Source organism: Eptesicus fuscus, chromosome 11 (assembly GCF_027574615.1).
Source record: "Eptesicus fuscus isolate TK198812 chromosome 11, DD_ASM_mEF_20220401, whole genome shotgun sequence".
Classification (NCBI taxonomy): Eukaryota; Metazoa; Chordata; class Mammalia; order Chiroptera; family Vespertilionidae; genus Eptesicus; species Eptesicus fuscus.
The window spans coordinates 72,716,217-72,735,642 of NC_072483.1; the positions used below are offsets into that span (position 1 = coordinate 72,716,217).

General features: G+C 38.6%; 1 protein-coding gene across 1 annotated transcript in view; it reads left to right on the forward strand.

Moving 5' to 3' along the window:
- Positions 1-19,426, forward strand: part of USP37 (ubiquitin specific peptidase 37) — a 66,965-nt gene that overhangs the window by 16,212 nt on the left and 31,327 nt on the right. Inside the window, exons 6-13 of the mRNA XM_028151000.2 lie at positions 1,295-1,473; positions 1,827-1,901; positions 5,804-5,901; positions 7,757-7,841; positions 10,867-11,025; positions 13,146-13,277; positions 13,443-13,566; positions 14,489-14,679. Of these exons, the coding sequence (XP_028006801.1) occupies positions 1,295-1,473; positions 1,827-1,901; positions 5,804-5,901; positions 7,757-7,841; positions 10,867-11,025; positions 13,146-13,277; positions 13,443-13,566; positions 14,489-14,679 (1,043 nt within the window). The remainder of the gene's footprint in view (positions 1-1,294; positions 1,474-1,826; positions 1,902-5,803; positions 5,902-7,756; positions 7,842-10,866; positions 11,026-13,145; positions 13,278-13,442; positions 13,567-14,488; positions 14,680-19,426) is intronic.

Below are 19,426 nucleotides of genomic sequence, written 5' to 3' on the forward strand. Positions count from 1 at the left end.
GTTTATATTTTTTATTCTGAACTTTAAAAAAAAATCTTTATTGTTGAAAGTATTACATAGGTCCTTCTTTTTCTCCCATTAATCTCTTCCAGTATACCCTTGCTCCCCTCGTATTTTGATTTTTGAATCTGGAGTATGTATCACCCATTTGAAAATAAGTGTAACTTTTTAAATTGTTCATGCAGAGAACCTCAGATTTTTTCTTCCCTATCTTCAGATTGTAATTCTGTAGAAAGTTATTAGGAATACCTTTCATTGAGAAATGACGTAGCTCTTAATATAGTTATAAAATATCAATTTGGCAGAATGTTGGTAGAAAGCACTATTTCCCAAGGTGTGGCAAAAGTTGTCAGTATGGGAAACCGTTTATTTGTATTATTATTTATTAATTATTGTATTATTTTCTGTACAAACAACTAAGCATACTTTTGCTCCACCCTGTTTTTTTTTTTTTTTAATAACTGTTTTCTCTCCAAATGTTCTTGCTGTGAATTGAGGATAGTAGAGTATTTGATTTAGCTTCTGCCAGTGACCTCTATGTCACTATCATTTCCCCCATCATTATATATATTTGTTTCATTTTTCCAAACTGGAACCCCTTCAAAAGTCATAATGAGGTACATGTGACTTGGCATTTGAGTTGTGGCAACCAAATGTCATTTTTGCTCCTTTATGTCACATCTATGTTATTTTAGGACAGTCATACTGGGAAAAATAGAAGGCAGCAGAAAAAGAGGAAGACAAAAACTAAGATGGATTGACACCATAAAAGAAGCCATAAGCATGTTTCTACAGAAGCCGAGCAGGACAGTTGAGGACAGGACATTGTGGACATCACTTATTCCTAGGGTTGCCAGGAGTTGGATACTACTCAGTGGCACATCATACACACATCACTTTAATTTATCATAATTATAATTGGGTCTTTCTGTAAAGATTTATTTCCATTGTGGTTATTAGAACCGTGTCTTTTATATGTGAACCCTTTTTTAAAAATAATTCACAGTATTTCCCTTCTGCCTCTAGGTATGTTTTGGAATTTTTAAGTTTATAAGAATACTACAGGGGAAAAAACGTTGCTCAGTTTATGACACTGATTATATTTTGAATCACCTAGAGTGCTTAAAAAAATATACTGATGAATGAGCTTCATTCCCACACCAATTAGGTTAGAATCTCTGGAGATGAGTCTCCAGTTGTGTGTATTTTTTCATACTTCCCCACTTGAGAATCACTGGTCTAAAAGTTTGCCAATTAATTTGACGATTTGCTATTTCAAACTTTATTCTTACAGGCCTCTTCAAAAAGAGGAAGCTTGGAAACTAAAGATGATAGTCCATTTCGAAAAGTTCTTGGTAATCCAGGTAGAGGATCGATTAAGACTGCAGCAGGAAATGGAATAACTGTCACCCGAACGATTCCATCTTTGACATCTACATCAACACCTCTTAGATCAGGGCTATTAGAAAATAGGTATGAAAGACCTTTTTTCTTTCTTAGTCATTAGCTGTGCCTTTTTATAAATGTCTTTTAAGCTTTATAGAAAGACCAGTTATTTGAGAAAAAGAGTGAGATTTTCCGGTTAGTCAAATGTGTTAGAAGAAAGTATAGAGTGCATTTTTGGTAGATAATTAGTATTTGTCTTATGTGGTTTATGTCAGTGACGCATATTGAGTATGCAGATATATGGTATGTTATTTTACATGCGGTATAGAGAATTAGATAGCAATAGTCACAGTATCTGTCCTTGAGTGTGTTGTTTAATACTTTTTAATGGCATGAATTCTGACTTTTTAAAATAAGGTCCTTTTCTCTGTTCTCTATAGAACTGAAAAGAGGAAAAGAATGCTGTCTGGCTCAGAGTTGAATGAAGATTACCCTAAGGAAAATGATTCATCATCGTAAGTTGCTTTAAGAACCTTTAAGGCCCTAGATCAGTATTTGTTATAGTGCCAATTACAATTGCGAGGGAAGATTATTCAATTTATGGGAATTCCAAAGATAGAAGAGCAGAATTTAAAGTATTTTGGTGATAGATTGACCATTGCTATTGCTTTGATCATTTGATTGCATTTCTCGCATTATAGCTTTTTAAAAAAATCTGCAGTACTTAGAGGAACAACAGAGCTGAAGAACTCTAATAAGTGTTTCTTGCTGTTTGCTCTTTTAGAGTGAAATCCTTCTTTCCCTCTTCCCTTTACCTACAAAAATTTCTTTTTACCTTATTCATGTGAAAAGTTAGCTTAGGGATAAAAAATGTAAACCGTATATAGGTTCTAGGCATGGAGTATCAATCTTTTAGAGTTATTTTCTGGGTTGAACAAAAGTATCCACCTGTAACAAGACAGTCACCAGCTCACATCCTCTTTTTCCTCATGGGAGGGTCTTTTTTTGTCTTCTAGGGGGAGAAAACTTATTTTACACAGTTCTTAGTTAATACCTCAGTTAACACCTTAACAAAAATCGATAGTCAGTTAACTGGTATTCAAGGTTAAGAGGTCACCGTAAAAGAACAGGGGAGAAGCTGGAGGAACTTTATATATTAATTGGGATCTTGGTTCTGCTGCTGAAATAAATGTAAAAATCTGGGTAGGTAATAGGACTGGTGTGGTATCTGAAACCACAATCACCAAGGGCTCAGACTCCTTTTATCTTGTTGGTTCACTGTCCTTAATAAGCTTCCATTTTGCTTCAGTCTTTGCTCTCATGTCTGCATTTCTATCAATGGGAAGAAAGAAAGAGGAGCAAAGAGAGGGCATACTGCTTTCCTTTAGGCTGGAAATTGTACACACAACTTTTATGTATGTCATGTTGACAAGAACTTAGTCATATGGTTATATCAAGTTGTAAGGAAGACCAGTAAATATGCCTAGCCCAAATTTTATAATGGCAGAAGGGTACAATGGTTATTTGGGGACAACTAACAGGCTGTCGTAGTTTACCCCAATATCCACAGAAATAGCCCTGTTTATACCTATATAAGAACACTCTTTCCCTCATCCTAATAGAGACAGCCTCCAAATCTCATTTAGTCCTTGTATCCAGCTCCAAGTCCAGGGTTACTTGGTGATGTGCAGTCCTCTCCGTAAGGTCCAGGTGTACTCTTTTGGACCAGGTGCCTTATGGTCTGGTTCCTAAAAACTAAAAGGCAAGTTAATCTGCATTCCCCATGCCCACCTCCATACACATATCATTATACAGGCATATTTCAAAGATATTGTGAGTTTGGTTTCAAATCACTACAGTAAAGGAAATATTGTAATAAATTTACACAAGTTTTCTGGTTTCCCAGTGCATATGTTTATACTGCAGCCTGGTAAGTATGCAATAGCATTATATCTTTAAAAAAACACACACACAAGGGTATACCTTAATTTTAAATACTTTATTGCTAAAAAATTGCTAACCATTATGTGAACTTTTAGTGGGTCATAATCTTTTTGCTGGTAGAGCATTTTGCCTTCAATTTGTAAAAAAAAGTGCTGTGCGAAGTGCAATAAAATGAGGTATGCCTGTACATAGCTGGAGAAGGCACAGGAGATTCACAGTAAAAATTTTCATTTAGAATAGACAGAATAGGAAACTGGAAGAGTCACTGGTCTGTGGCAGCAATAAAATCTTGCTAGGCAGAAATTGTGAAGGCATGGGAGTAAATTCTTTATTTTTTATTTTTTATTGATTTGAGGGAGAGGGAGGGAGAGATAGAAAAACATCAGTGATGAGAGAGAATCATTGATCAGCTGCCTCCTGCACACCCTCCGCAATGGGGATTGAGCCCACAACCTGGAATCAAACTTGGGACCCTTCAGTCCCCAGGACACACTCTGTCCACTGAGCAAAACCAGCCAGGGCAGGGGAGTAAATTCTTGATTAGCCTATGTAGCAATCTCTGTTCTTTCCTCTGAGAGAAATCCTTGTTCATTGTATTCCATATGACTCCTGGCTTTGTCCTTTGGTAGGTTTCCTTTGTTATCTTTCAAGGCTATAGCTGAAGGTTTTGAAAACTGTTCTTCTTTGTAGCCTGTTTCATGCTGGTGCTGTTTTGGAAGTGTCTATAGAAATCTACTGTCTATAGAAATCTAGAAGTTTCTTTAAAGATAGAACAGGCAGGTTTTTATAGGGTCCAGAAAGAATTTGGACCAGTATTTTGGTTTTGTTTGTTTGATCATTTTAAGAAAACTTTTAAATTTTGGAATAATTTTAGATTTACAGAAAAGTTACGGAGTTGAAATGGAGTGTTCCTATATATCCCTCACTCAGTTTCCCTAATACTAATATCCAAGTTTTCACAAACTACTTTTCCATTTACCTCTTATCATTGCATCAGTTTGATAGAAGCAATTGCATTTATTGGGGTGGGGGTGTTTAGTGAAGTACAGAAAAGAAATCCCTTAAGGAAACCAAAATAACAGTAATAGAATATTATTAGGGATACCCCTAAGTACTGCTATGGAAAACACCTAAATTGAAATAATTTAATCACCATAAATGTTATTAGTAATTGATGTTGACACTTAGTAAATAGTATTTCAAATCCGTAGACTATAAAAGAACATTTTGGGTTTTATTTCTTTGTTTTACTTTTTTCATAAATTTATTCAGCAAACATTTGTTTTAAAAATCCATTTTTCATATACATTAATATATGTATATATTTTGGTCAAACAATATTGCCACCATGTGATATTGCTTACATTGTTATACATGTTCTTCTTGCTCATATGTGTTCTATTTCTTGTGAGGTTTTCTTTTTAATCCTCACCCAAGGATATGTTTATTGACTTTTTTTTTTTAGAGAGGATGGGAAAGAGAGAGAAACATCTATGTGAGAGAGAAACATTGGTTGCCTCCTGTGGGGATTGAACCTAGAACCTAGATATGTGCCCTGATGGGTAATTGAACCCGCAACTTTTGTGGTGTATGGAACGATGCTCCAACCAACTGAGCCACCTGGCCAGGGCTGGATTTTGTTTGTTAGTTAGTTTGTTTGTTTGTTTGCCTCCATAAGTAAACTAGAAGCAGTTTGAGGACAAGGTTACTATTCCTGTATGGTCTAAAAATGTCTAAAATACACTACATATATGACCACATTTTCTGATTTTAAGAATGTGACTATTCTTATATTAAACATGGCAAAAGTAAAAAAAAAAAAAAGAAAAAGCCTCAGTGGGCAATTTTATTAGCTGATATCTGTTGAGTACGAACTGTGTGCTTGGGGTTATTCAGTGATAAACATACTGCTGCAAAACTTTAGAGTCACCTATGTTTCTGTCTTACTCTGAAATAGAATCACACTGAGATAAGATTATAAATCAGTCCAATTCCGCTTCTATACACAGGTCTTTGAATATTTGAGACATCCTCACTCATTCATTCCTTCAACAAACTGTTATGTTTACTTTTTCAATATATTTAGTATCAAGCTCGAATAGTTTACTTCTTAATTGATTCTTTCGGTCTTTTAGTAGCTAAATCATTTAATCTGCTCTTGCTTTTGACTAAGAAAACCTGTATAATCTTGCTGTCTCTGGTTTGACTTTTGTAAAAATAAAATGCTCCTTCATTTTTGCTTAATTAATAGGGTTATGGATTGGTTGGTTTTTGACTTGGTAATGAAACCTTATTTTCATGATTCTCATTTGCTTAAGTCTCTGACCTTTTGAGGCTTTAACACTTTGTAGCATAACTTCCAAGCAAATCCATGAATTCAGCACTTGAAATGTAAATTTTTAATGACAACTATTTAAAATTAAGAATTATACTTTACACGCCTATATATATTGAATTAAATTATTGACTATAGGAACAACAAAGCTATGACAGATCCCTCAAGAAAGTATTTAACCAGCAGTAGAGAGAAGCAGCTGAGTTTGAAACAGTTGGAAGAGAATAGGACATCAGGTAAGTATTTGGTCTTTATATAAGATAGTCATTTATTATATAACTAGGAGGAGGGGGCGGGGTTCCTCAGCCCAGCCTGCCCCCTCTCACAGTCTGGGAGCCCTCAGAAGTGGGAGGCGACCCGGCGATCAGGGAAAGGCAATGCCCCCATCACACCTCTGCTGCTGCCACTGCCAACAGCACAAGCCTTGGCTGGCCCTTGCTACCTAAGCCTCGGGCAGCCCTGGGTGGCTGGCAGCCACCATCCAAGGCTTGCCTGCACCTCAGGCTGGCCCTAGGTGGCTGGGCAGCCAACATACGAGGCTTTCCTGTGCCTTAGGCACTGGCTGGCCAGCTGACATCTGAGGCTCGCTTGCACCTCGGGCCAGCCCTGGGCGACTGAGGGGACTGGGGGACTCCAGAGACAGGTGTGTAGAGCAGCCAGACCCACCTGGGGGTGGTCCCAGCTGTGCCATGGGCCTGCCGCCCTGGCGGGACTGAGGGGACTGAGCGCTGCCATCAAAGTTGGATAAATGTTGTTAGTTGTGGCTGTGGGTGCCGCCATCTTTGAGGGTGTGGTGGTCAATTAGCATATTCCCTCTTTATTGGCTGTGGGCGCTGCCATCTTTGTGAGGGCGTAATGGTCAATTAGCATATTCCCTCTTTATTAGATAGGATATTCTGTATAGACTAGAAATAAAACCCTAAATTGGGACATACTTCTCTGTTATTCAGGAATACTCCATAATTCAGTACTAGTTACTGGGCTCCAATTAGTATCCGGTACTCTGCTAAAATACTTTTAAAGTATTAGAAATATAAGGGACCTTTTATTCTATTTACAAAGAGTCTAGACTTTACCTTCATCCCTATTTAACTGCCTAGAATTAAACTCTCATTATCAAGGTACCTGGACCATAGAATGAATTCAAGGAATTAAAGTGATTGAAATTAAAGTTCATCAGTGTTGCCATTTACTATAAGTTCTATAAGATCTTGAAGTTATTGCCTAAAGCAATTGCTTAATCTCACCTTGTACCCTGTTTTTACAAACTCTAAAAGTTAGATTGTCTATTAATTTTTGTTATTATTTCCTACACTTAACCAATCTCTATGATCCTCTGAACTATGTAGATTTGAATATTATGTCAACTTGAAATTAAATTGAAGCAAACTAAAATATGGCATGATTTTGATAAATTTAGAGTTTAAGGGGATTAATTTGATCAAGACTCTAGAAATGATCTCCTTTTAGCCTTTCAGAGTTGTGACTTTGGACTCCTACAGAAAGAAGTATCACAAATATACTTTTTACCTCTGAAATAATACATTATATAAACTCCATTTACTAGTTGTAAGCTTTATGATCAACCTATAGTTAGAAAATACTTGAAGGTGTAATAAGCTTTAACAATGTTGAAGTTAAGATACATCTTACAAAAGTTGATGTGGAAGAGGTCTCTGTAAGTGGTTAAGTGATAAGAAGGTTCATGGAACAAAATGTAGAAGTGTTAAGTGTGTTAAAGTTACAAAGTTAATCAGTAGAACTAAAATAGCACAACTAATAATTGGTTGGAAGGAAGTAGATAAGAGTAGGGGTAAATGAGAAAGTTCTAATTTTTCCTAAAAGAGAGTAAATTGATACTGTTCAAAATGAATAAGTCAGAAAGGTTTTGGAGCTTTAGGGCAGGAGAATATTCTTAGCTATTATAACCTTTTACACAATATTTGATCTTTTAACATTTATCCAACTTTGATGGAAAGAAAGGAGGGAAAGAGTTAAATATAAATAGGCCCAGTGCATAATTTTATTATTAATTGGACTTCAATGGTTGATTTAGGAATTAAATTGTTCCTGTGTTTCTTCATTCTATAGGACTTTTACCTTTGCAGTCATCAGCCTTTTATGGTAGCAGATCTGGATCCAAGGACTACTCTTCTGGCAATACTAATCTAGACAGGTATGCATTGGTTATATGCTCTGTAAAGAACTTGAAGAGCTCTCTTCTTCAGAATATTTTTTTAAAGTATATTTTTATTGATTTCAGAGAGGAAGGGAGAGGGAGAGAGAGAGAGAAACATCAATGATGAGAGAGAAAATAATTGATTGGCTGCCTCCTGCACGCTCTCTACTGGGGATCAAACCTGCAACCCAGGCATGTGCTCTTGACCAGAATCGAACCCGGGACTCTCCAGTCCAGCGGTTGCCAACCTTTCACACCTCATGGACCACCAATGGTCCGTGAACCACCGGTTGGCGACCATTCCTCTATTCCGTAGCCTGATGCTCTATCCACTGAGCCAAACCAGCTAGGGCTTCTTCAGATATTGAATGATGGGATAACCTATGCATCAATACCCCTTATCCCCTCTCTTTCACATCAACTTGTAAGATGTACCTTAATTTCAACATTAAGGTTTATTACATCATTAAGTATACTCTAAGTGAATACACTAATTTAAAATAACAAAGTTGATGAAAATCATAGACTTGACATTTTAGTTAGAAAGTACTCTACAAATGTTTTAGTTAAAGCTCTTCTTTTTTACATTTTTTAGTAAATGAATAAACTGAGTTCTAGGAAAATTTGTACTGAGGCCACAGGTTGTGACTGGCAATATAGAAACATCAATGATGAAAGAGAATCACTGATCAGCTGCCTCCTGCACGCTCCCACTGGGGATCAAGCCCGCAATTGGGGCATGTGCCCTTGACTGGAATCGAACCCGGGACCCTTCAGTCTGCAGGCCGACGCTCCATCCACTGAGCCAAACCAGGGAGGGCTAAACTGGATTTTTAAGGAGGAATAATCTATTTGCTATTTTAAAAAGAAACAACTGCAATGAAAGATGCAGAAAGGTTGAGAGATAAAGAATGGAAACATATATACCTTGCATTGTCCAAACTACAGTATTTAGGAGTGCATTGAAAGGATAAACTGAAGTAGTTAGTGATAACTTTTAGGGTAGAGGAATAGGGTTGTGTTTGGGAAGAGGCATTTAGGGTATTTTGACATGAATGATTGTTACATAGGTATTTACTTTATAAAGATTGCTAAGCTCGCCCAGCCAGCGTGGCTCAGTGGTTGAATGTCGACCTATGAACCAGAAGGTCATGGTTTGATTCCCGGTGAGGGGTGCTGTGGGGTTGTGGGGTTTATCCCCAGTGTGGGGTGTGCAGGAGGCAGCCTACCAATGATTCTTTCTCATCATTGATGTTCCCATCTCCCCTTCTTTCCTCTCTGAAATCAGTAAAATTTTAAAAATTGTTGAGCTCTACATTTCATTTTTTTAAAAATTAATAAACCTTTTTTTTTTTTAGTAGTTTTAGGTTCATAATAAAATTGAGCAAAAAGTGCAGTGTTCTTATAAACCTCCTGTCCCCACACACATGCAACTTCCCTCGCAATTGACACAGTAGTACACATTTCATTTTTATACACTTTTTTTGTAAAGTATTCTATTTCATGTTTGTTTTGTTTTTTAATCCTCACCCAATGATATTTTTCTTTGCTTTTTAGAGAGAGTGGTAGAGGGAAAGACAGAGAAATATCGATCTGAGAGAAACACATCAATTGGTTGCCTCCTGCAAACGCCCTGACCAGGGCCCAGGGTGGGGGTCAGGAGCCTGCAACTGAAGTACATGCCCTTAATGGGTATCAAACCCGGGACCTTTCAGTCCTCAGGCTTTATCCACTGAGCCAAACTGACTAAGGCACACATTTTTTAATAAAACCAAACAGTGGCCGAAGCCGGTTTGGCTCAGTGGATAGAGCGTCGGCCTGCATACTCAGGGGTCCCGGGTTTGATTCCAGTCAAGGGCATGTACCTTGGTTGCGGGCACATCCCCAGTGGGGGGTGTGCAGGAGGCGGCTATAGGTGTTTCTCTCTCATTGATGTTTCTAACTCTCTATCCCTCTCTCTTCCTCTCTGTAAAAAGTCAATAAAATATATTTTTTAAAAAAACAAAAACAAAAAAACAGTGGCTAACAGGTGGCCTAGCCAGACAATAAGTCATTGGGTGACAATCAGTTTTTCCTTATAAAAAAAAGCAAATCATATTCCTACTTTACAACATACAAGTAAATAAACATCCAAGCAGATTAAAGACCTAAATAGGAGGGAAAACAGGTGTTAAAACTTTTAATGAAAATATTGGAAAACATTTCTATGACCTTATGCTACAGAATGAGTCTTAAACAAGACACAATTTGAAACTATAAAAGAAAAATGATAAATTTGACTGCAAAAACCTGAAACTTATAATATCTAATAGACAAAGGACTAGAAGAACATAGAATGTATTAAAAACTACAAATCTTTAAGAACCCAATATAAAACCCAAGGGTGCACAAAAAGAAATTTAGAGAAGAGTAAACAATTATAAAAATATATTCAACTTCAGTAGTAATCAGGAAAATAAAATAACGAGAGATCATGTGTCACTCATTAAATTGGTAATAATGTAATGGAGACCATGTGAAGAAATGGAAATCTCTACTGTTGGAACTATAAGTTGGTACAGTCTTTTTGGAAAAAATCACACTAGGAAAATTAAAAAATACTAATATTTTCACTTCTCAGCATATAAACTGGAAGAAGTTCTCAGGAGATTGGATAAGAATACTGATTGTGTCATTTTTTGTAATAGTGGAAAAAGTTAACTGTCCAAATGTTTTCAGACTAGGCAAACTAATGTATGATATCCATTAAGTGGTAAAAGTGAATAAAAAAATAAAACTATACTGTTTCTTAAGCCATTGACTTGGATTATTTTGATTGTAGGTTAAGTATTATATGCTTCTTCAGCTCTCTATCAGTCTTGGAATTTGTGGATTTTTTCCTCAAATGATCATTATTACTGGTATTTCCCCAAATTTAGATTTTTTTTCTCAAATATGACTTCTCTGAATCTACTTGGGCGGGGGCGTGGGGGGTGGTATTTTAAAAACGGTTTTGCTTCTTTATTTTTTATTCTTTTTATAGGACTAACATTTCAAGCCAAACTCCCTCTGCCAAAAGAAGTTTGGGATTTCTTCCTCAGCCAGCTCCTCTTTCTGTTAAAAAATTGAGGTGTAATCAAGATTATACTGGCTGGAACAAACCAAGAGTGCCCCTTTCCTCTCACCAACAGCAACTGCAGGGGTAGGTAAATTCTTTCCTTTTGCTTTCTTTTTATAAAGTGATTCAACTGTAGTATGTTTTTGTTCTTAAGAAAAGCATCTTGAAGTATTTAGAGCTAAAGGGATATGATTTCTGCAGCTTACAAATGGTTCAGGAAAATAAAACACAGAGGTATGAAATGATAGAGCATATAGTGCAAAAGATTAACAATTGGTGAATCTAGATAAAGAATATTCGTGTGCAACTTTCCTAAAAGATTGAGAATATTTATAAATAAAAGTTTTTTAAAAATAGGTACTTTGGAAAAGGGTTTTGTAGTAATCATTAAAGCTAAACACAACTTAATATAGAGTGGGACAAAAGTAGGTTTACAGTTCGTATGGAAAATAATACAATGATTAATAATACAGTGATAAACTTGTTTACTCACAACTGTAAACTTACTTTTGTCCTACTTTTGTATTCTATGACCCAGTGGTCCTACTAAGAACGAATAGCAATTTGGGTAAGTCCCCAGCCCCTGTTAGCTTTCATTTGAAAATGTTTAAGTTGTTATAATGTTACTAGAGGCCTCATGCACAAAATTCATGCAGAGTTAGGGTCCCTAGGCCTGGCCGGCGATCAGGGACGACTGGTGGGGTGATCAGGGGGCTACCGCTGGCACCTGCCTTGGCTGGCTGCCTGGCACCGCCACTCACCAGCCCCGCCCCTACTGCTGCCACAGGTTGGGGCCTGCAGGCAACTCCTGCATTGAGCATCTGTCCCCTGGTGGTCAGTGCGCATCATAGCGACCGGTCTTTCTGCTATTTGGTCAATTTGCATATTAGACTTATTATGTAGGACTAGAGGCCCGGTGCACGAAATTCGTGCATGGGGGTGGGGGGATTTCCCTCAGCCCAGCCTGCACCCTCTCCAATCTGGGACCCCTCGAGGGATGTCCTACTGCCCGTTTAGGCCCAATCCCACAGGACATCCCTCTGACAATCCAGGACTGCTGGCTCCCAAATGCTCGCCTGCCTGCCTTCCTTCCTGATTGCCCCTAACCGCTTCTGCCTGCCAGCCTGATCATCCCCTAACTACTCCCATGACATCCTGATTGATGTCTAACTGGTCCCCTGCCAGTCTGTTTGCCTCCAACTTCCCTCCTCTGCTGGCCTGGTCACCCCTAACTACCATCCTCTGCAGGGTTGATCGCCTCCAACTGCCCTCCCTTGCAGGCCTGGTCCCTCTCAACTGCCTTCCATTGCAGGCCTGGTCCCTCCCAACTGCCCTCCCCTGCTGGCCATCTTGTGGTGGCCATCTTGTGTCCACATGGGGGCAGGATCTTTGACCACATAGGGGCAGCTATCTTGATCTTGTGTGTTGGAGTGATGGTCAATCTGCATATTACTCTTTTATTAGATAGGATAGAGGCCTGGTGCACGGGTGGGGGCCAGCTGGTTTGCCCTGAAAGGTGTCCTGGATCAGGATGGGGGCTCCCTTGGGGCGTGGAGAGGCCTGGGCGAGGGGCCTGTGGTGGTTTGCAGGCCAGCCACGCCCCTGGCGACCCAAGCAGAGGTCCTGGTATCTGGAATTTATTTACCTTCTACAATTGAAACTTTGTAGCCTGGAATGGAGCCAAGCCGCCTGCTCGCTCTGTGGCTGGCAGCCGTTTCTGTTTGGATTCGTTTACCTTCTATAATTGAAACTTTGTGTCCTTGAGTGGAGGCCTGGGCCCGCCAGAGTGTGTGGAAAGCTTGGCTTCCTCTGTTGCCGGGGAAACCCAAGCCTCCCTTCTGGTAGCCATCTTGGTTGGGGTTAATTTGCATACTCGCCCTGATAGGCTGGTGGGCGTGGCTTATGTAACAGAGTGATGGTTAATTTGCATATTACTCTTTTATTAGAGAGGATAATGCAGTGGTTCTCATAGTGTGGTCCCAGACCAGCAGCATCACAACATCAATAGATCCTACTAGAAATGCATATTTTTGCACCTTTTTTTTCCAGAATCAAACTCTGGAGATGGGGTTGACCCAGCTGTATGTATTTTAATAAGCCCTCTAGGTGATTCTGATGCATGCTATTCTGGAGAACCTATGCTCTAATGAACATACTTCAGGAACTACCATTGTCTTAAAAAGTATTATTTCTTTCCTTTTCAGCTTCTCCAACTTGGGAAATACTTGCTATATGAATGCTATTTTACAGTCCCTATTTTCACTCCAGTCATTTGCAAATGATCTGCTTAAGCAAGGTATTCCATGGAAGAAAATTCCACACAATGCACTTATCAGGTAACTGTTACATACTTACTGAATAAACTTTTACCTTATTGATTATAGAATAATGAAGTTTTAGACACTTAAAATTCTGTTATGTACCATGTTAATAGTCTTTAAAATATCATACCATTCAGTGTTTTGTAAAACATGCTAAACTGGTCTCTTTTGTTTTACCAGACGCTTTGCACACTTGCTTGTAAAAAAAGATATCTGTAATTCAGAGACCAAAAAGGATTTACTCAAGAAGGTTAAAAATGCCATTTCTGCTACAGCAGAGAGATTCTCTGGTTATATGCAGAATGTGAGTACCAGTTGTTTTTAGCCACTTTAGAGGTAGTGGAAATTGAAATGATCTTAGTGTGTTACCTCATTTTTACTTTAAAGTGAGATTTGTATATGTAGGTTGTGTTCATCACAGGTTGGAGAACCTGAGAACTTCTGGTAAGGTTCAGTGTGACTCTTCTGTGATTTATTATATTTTAACTAGACTCCCGGTGCATGAAAATTCCTGCTCTGGATGGGGGGTCCCTCAGCCTGGCCTGCCTCCTCTCACAGTCCAGGAACCCTCGGGCGGGAGGCAACCTGGCGATCAGGGGAAGGCAACACCCCCATCACACCCCTGCTGCTGCCACTGCCTACAACGCAAGCTTCGGCCGGCCCTGGTTACCTGAGCCTCAGGTGGCCCTGGGCAGCTGGGCAGCCGCCATCCAAGGCTTGCCTGGGCTGCTGGGGGGCTGAGGGCGGGTCTGGCCACACTGCGCCTGCCGCCCCCACCCCCTGGGCTGAAAGAACTGGGGGACTCAAGCGGGGCTGAGGGAACTGGGCGCCACCATCTTGTGGCTATGGGCACCTTTATCTTTGTGATGGCTTAACAGTCAATTTTCATATTCCCTCTTTATTAGATAGGATAATACAGATGTGTTATGTCAGTGAAGGAACTTGGGGTATTTTACCTAACAAAGGCTTTTTTTTTTTAATTACCTTTTTTTAAAAAAAATGAAGTAAGAAGTGATTCCATTATTCATGCTAATCTCACTAATAGAAAAGAATATAAAATTCATCATTTATTCTTATTCACAAAATATGTAGAGTAAATCTCTATTACTTTTTAATAATAATGTTATTGACTTCCAAGTGCTTAGTTTTATAAATCATAATGTTGATAAGTTATCATTGTGACAAAAAAATGTTTTGATCTGATTAAAGATGTTATACCTTCTTAGGATGCTCATGAATTTCTAAGTCAGTGCTTAGACCAGCTAAAAGAGGATATGGAAAAATTAAATAAAACTTGGAAGACTGAACCTGTTCCTGGAGAAGAAAATTCACCAGATATTTCAGCCACTAGAATATACACTTGCCCTGTTATTACTAATTTGGAGTTTGAGGTTCAACACTCCATTATCTGTAAAGCGTAAGTAGTCTCCAAGAAGCCTGTTTTTCCTTTTAATTCTTTTTTTTTTTAATACATTTTTATTGATTTCAGAGAAGAAGGGAGAGAGATAGAAACATCAATGATGAGAGAGAATCATTGATCAGCTGCATCCTGCACACCCCCTACTAGGGATCAAGCCTGCAACCCGGGCATGTGCCCTGACCAGAATCGAACCTGGGACCCTTTAGTCTGCAGGCCAGAGCTCTATCCCTTGAGCCAAACTGGCTAGGGCTCCTTTTAATTTTAATGGCAAGTGATTGAAACTCTTCTGAAGGTTTTAATTCTTATCACATTTTTCTTCCTATGTCATGGGTAAACAGAAATACAAACATCTTTTTTTAGTGTTACTATTTTCTGTAAAAATTCTTGGTGGGGTGAGAACTAAAAAGTACTTAAATATTTTGCCACATGCTTTAGTGTTAACAGTTCATTTTGATCTACTGTGTGTGTGTGTTTTTTTTTTTTATTATTTATGTATATATTTTTATTGATTTCAGAGAGGAAGGGAGAGGGAAAGAGAGATAGAAACATTAATGATGAGAGAAAATCATTGATTGGCTGCCTCCTGCACGTCCCCTACTGGGGATTGAGCCCACAACCTGGGCATATGCCCTTGACAAGAATTGAACCCAGGACCCTTCACTCTGCAGGCCAACACTCTATCCACTGAGCCAACCGGCTAGGGCTGTGTGGAATATCAAGTTATCTGGGAATACTTGTTCTTTTTATCCTGAAAAGACTTGCTATTGCTTATTTTGTTGAACCAATTTGATTTTATTAAAAATGGGTTTTTATAAAATAGATCAAAATTTGAATTATTTTTAACTTCTGCAATGCTTTTTAACCGCATTTACATTAGTAAATCAAATTCACTTTCTAAATTTAATTTCCATGCTCATTATATCACATCAAAAGGTTCTGTTTTGATTAATTTTCCAGTTATTGGTAGTACATATCTGAATTTAGTTTTTCAGAGAGAGTGGAATTCTTTATAGCCCCTATATTAGTGAGAATTAATTCTGTGACTTTAATACATGACCTTATACAGAATTATTCAGTCACATATAGCCTTATCCTTAAACATATTATGCAAACTGTTTCATTGTATCTTTTTAAATTTTTTTAATTGATTTCAGAGAAGAAGGGAGAGGGAGAGAGAAAAACATCTATGATGAGAGAGAGTCATTGATCGGCTGCCACCTGCATATCCCCTACTTGGGATAGAGCCTGAAAACGAGGCATGTGCCCAGATTGGAAATTGAACCGTGACCTCCTGGTTCATAGTTCGATGCTCAACCACTGAGCCATGTAGACTGGGCTGTTTCATTGTATCTTGTTACTATATGTAACTTGGGAGAAACCTGATTTTCTGGATAACCTTTTTCTTCCTGAAAATCTTTCTTATTTATTGGAAATTAGCATTTTCACTAGTTTACATCTAGATATAGACACTTTTTGTTAATTTTGCTTTTAACACATTAAGTGCCCAGTCAGTCACTGGTGACTGACACTATACTTTCCATCCAGAAGACAAAACAGGCTGGGCGCTTAATGTGTTAACATGATGGAGCTTTTTCATCTGAAGATTTGGGGTTTTCTTCAGTTCAAGGAAATGATTCTCTAAATACTGCTTTTCTTCTATTTGTTCTGGAATTTTTTTTAGAAATACTCAACACCCATATATTGACTCTCCATTCTCTGGCTTCCATATTTATCTGTTTTTCTTAGTTTGCTCAAAATGTAGTGTTCACTGAGGTCTCTCAGCTAGAACATTCTAGTACTTTTTTATTAGAATTTTGAATAGCCATGTGAAATGTGGACACTAAAGATGGTAGTTTTGCATTACTCGTCTGTGACTTTTTTTAACTTTTAAAAATTTATTGTTGAAAATATTACAGATGTCCCCCATTGACCCTCTCCACCCATAACCCACATCCCAGGCCTTTACCACACTATTGTCTGTGTCCATGGGTTATGCATATAAGTTCTTTGGTTAATCTCTCCCCACCAACTCTCCTACCCCCACCTTCCCTCTAAGATCCATCAATTTGTTCCATGCTTCTATACCTCTGGATCTATTTTGTTCATCAGTCTATTTTCTTCATTAGATTCTACATATGAATGAGATCATGTGATATTTGTCTTTCTCTGACTGGCTTATTTTGCTTAGCATAATACTCTCCAGATTCCTTTATGTGGCCTCAAAGGGTAAGGGATTCTTTCTTTTTACAGCTGCGTAGTATTCTATGGTGTAAATGTACCACAGCTTTTTTATCTACTCATCTACTGATGGGCACCTGGGCTGTTTCCAGATCTTAGCTATCATGAATTGCGCTGCTGTGTCACCAGTCTGTGACATTTGTTACCTTAATGCTTTCTTTAGCCTTTTTTCCTCCAGTGGATAAATTATTTTTTAAAAGAAAAAGTCCAGGTCTTACAAATTCAGCTCATCTTCTTGTAAAAGCTGGAGAACCCATCAGCAGTTAATAATGTGATAGACTGCCATCCTTCCCTTTCTTCTAATGTACTTTTTTTTTAATCCTCACCTGAAGATGTTTTTTGTTTGTTTATTTAGAGAGAGATAAAGGTTAGTGGGGAGAAACATTGATCTGAGAAACATCAACTGGTTGCCTCCCATATGTGCCCCCACTTGGGGTCAAGCCCGCAACCCAGGTATGTGCCTTGATCAGGAATCGAACCTGCCACCTTTTGATGTACAGAACGACACTTCAACCAACTAAGCCATCCGGCCAGGACCCAGTGCACTTTCCAAACAAAATGTGTTCAAGTCAGAAAGAGAAACAAAATTTTAAAAAATATTTCTTTATTGATTTTTTTTTTTTTTAGAGAGAGAAAGGGAGAGGAAGAAAGAGAAACATGGAAATAGGAGAGGAACATTGATCAGCTGCCTCCTGCATGCCCCTCACCCGGGATTGAGCCCACAACCTGGGCATGTGCCCTGACTGAAATTCGAACCAGCAACCTTTTGGTGCATGTCTTTATTGGTTTGAAAGAGAGGAAGGGAGAGGGGGAAGAGAGAAACATCAGTCGGTTTCCTCCCATATGTGCCCAACTGGGTATTATATCCACAACCGGGGTATGTGCCCTGACCAGGGATCAAACCACTGACCTTTTGGTGCACAGGATAACACTCAGCCAACTGAGCCATACTGGTCAGGGCAACCAAATTTATTTTTATAGAACAGTTTCATTTGCCTCTGATAGAAATGGCCACAGGCAGCACAGGAAGAAAGAAGATGATATCCAAGAGGTGGCTCCAGTGCTGTGCCAATAGCATCAGTCAGGCACATGAGTTGTGCAGCACCCAAATGTCAGGTGTGCAGTTGAGGTGTGTGCATTGGTGCATGAAATGACGTGACTCACAGGATGTAGGCACACCAGGCAGCCAGGCTGAACAGTGGCCCAGGAGTTTGCCAGGTCTGTAGGCAACAAGTTTCTGTGGGGCTACAGCCGCCGTGGTACAACTATCTTCCCAAAGACCATGACTTAATTGCTTTATTAGTAATTTCCTTTAAGACAGTTCTTTAGCCCTAGCCTGTTTGGTTCAATGGATAGAGCGTCAGACTGTGAACTAAAGGGTCCCGGGTTCGATTCCAGTCAAGGGCACATGCCTGGGTTGCAGGCTTGATCCCCAGTAGGGGGCTTGCAGGAGAGAGCCAGTCACTGAATCTCTCTCATCATTGATGTTTCTCCTTCTCCCTTCCTCTCTGAATCAATACAAATATATTAAAAAAGAAAAAGAAGACAGTTCTTCAACCACAAAGTAGTTTCTGGCTGGAGGAAGATATACCTTATTTCTCATATTGTAATTTTTTATGTTTAGCTTCTGTTTCTTCTGACTGTAAGTTAGTTTGGCCAGTTTGCCAAATGTACCTATTTTTTAAAGTATTATAGTTTAAATATACCGGTTTTCAATTATTACATGGCATTTCAATATGTTCATATATTCTTGAAAATGAAGAATTATGAATTGTTCATTTGAAGAACTTAAAATATCTAAAATTAAGTACTTAATATTCCCCATAAAACCTCCTTCTGCAGTCTGTCTCATTAATGACAGTTCCAGAAATGTGGTGTATATCTTAATTCTTTTCTTTCTCTTGCACCCCTACATCTAATTGTCAGCAAATCTTTTCAACTCTTCACAGTACATCCAGAATCTGACCCCTTCTTACCACCTCTATTGCCACTACTTTGGACTATGCTACTATCATCTATTGCCTGGATTATTGCAGTTCCTTCTAAACGGGTCTCTTTGTTTCTGTTCTTGTCTCTCTGTGGTCTATTTTAAACACATTAGTCAAAGTGATAAATTTTTCATGGAAATTAGTTCATGTCAACCCTCTGCTTGTAACCCTTATAATAAAAGCTGAAATCCTTACTATGATCTACAAAACTTCTTATGATCTGCCTTGAGTAACCCCTCTCCCCCAGTTAACTATCTAGCTTCATCTCCTACCACTCTTCCTCGTGCTTATTCTGTTCTAACCTTTTAAAAAAAAATGCCAGGATCCTGGTACCTCAGGGCCTCTTCACATTCCAAGGAAGTCCTTAAATACTTGCCAGGATTACCCTTTGTATTGATTTTTTTGGATATTTTTAAATTGAATTTAGAGATAGAGGGAGAGGGAGAGAGCTAGAAACATCTATGAGAGAGAAACATCAACGTAGATCGGCTGCCTCCTACATGCCCCTTACTGGGTTT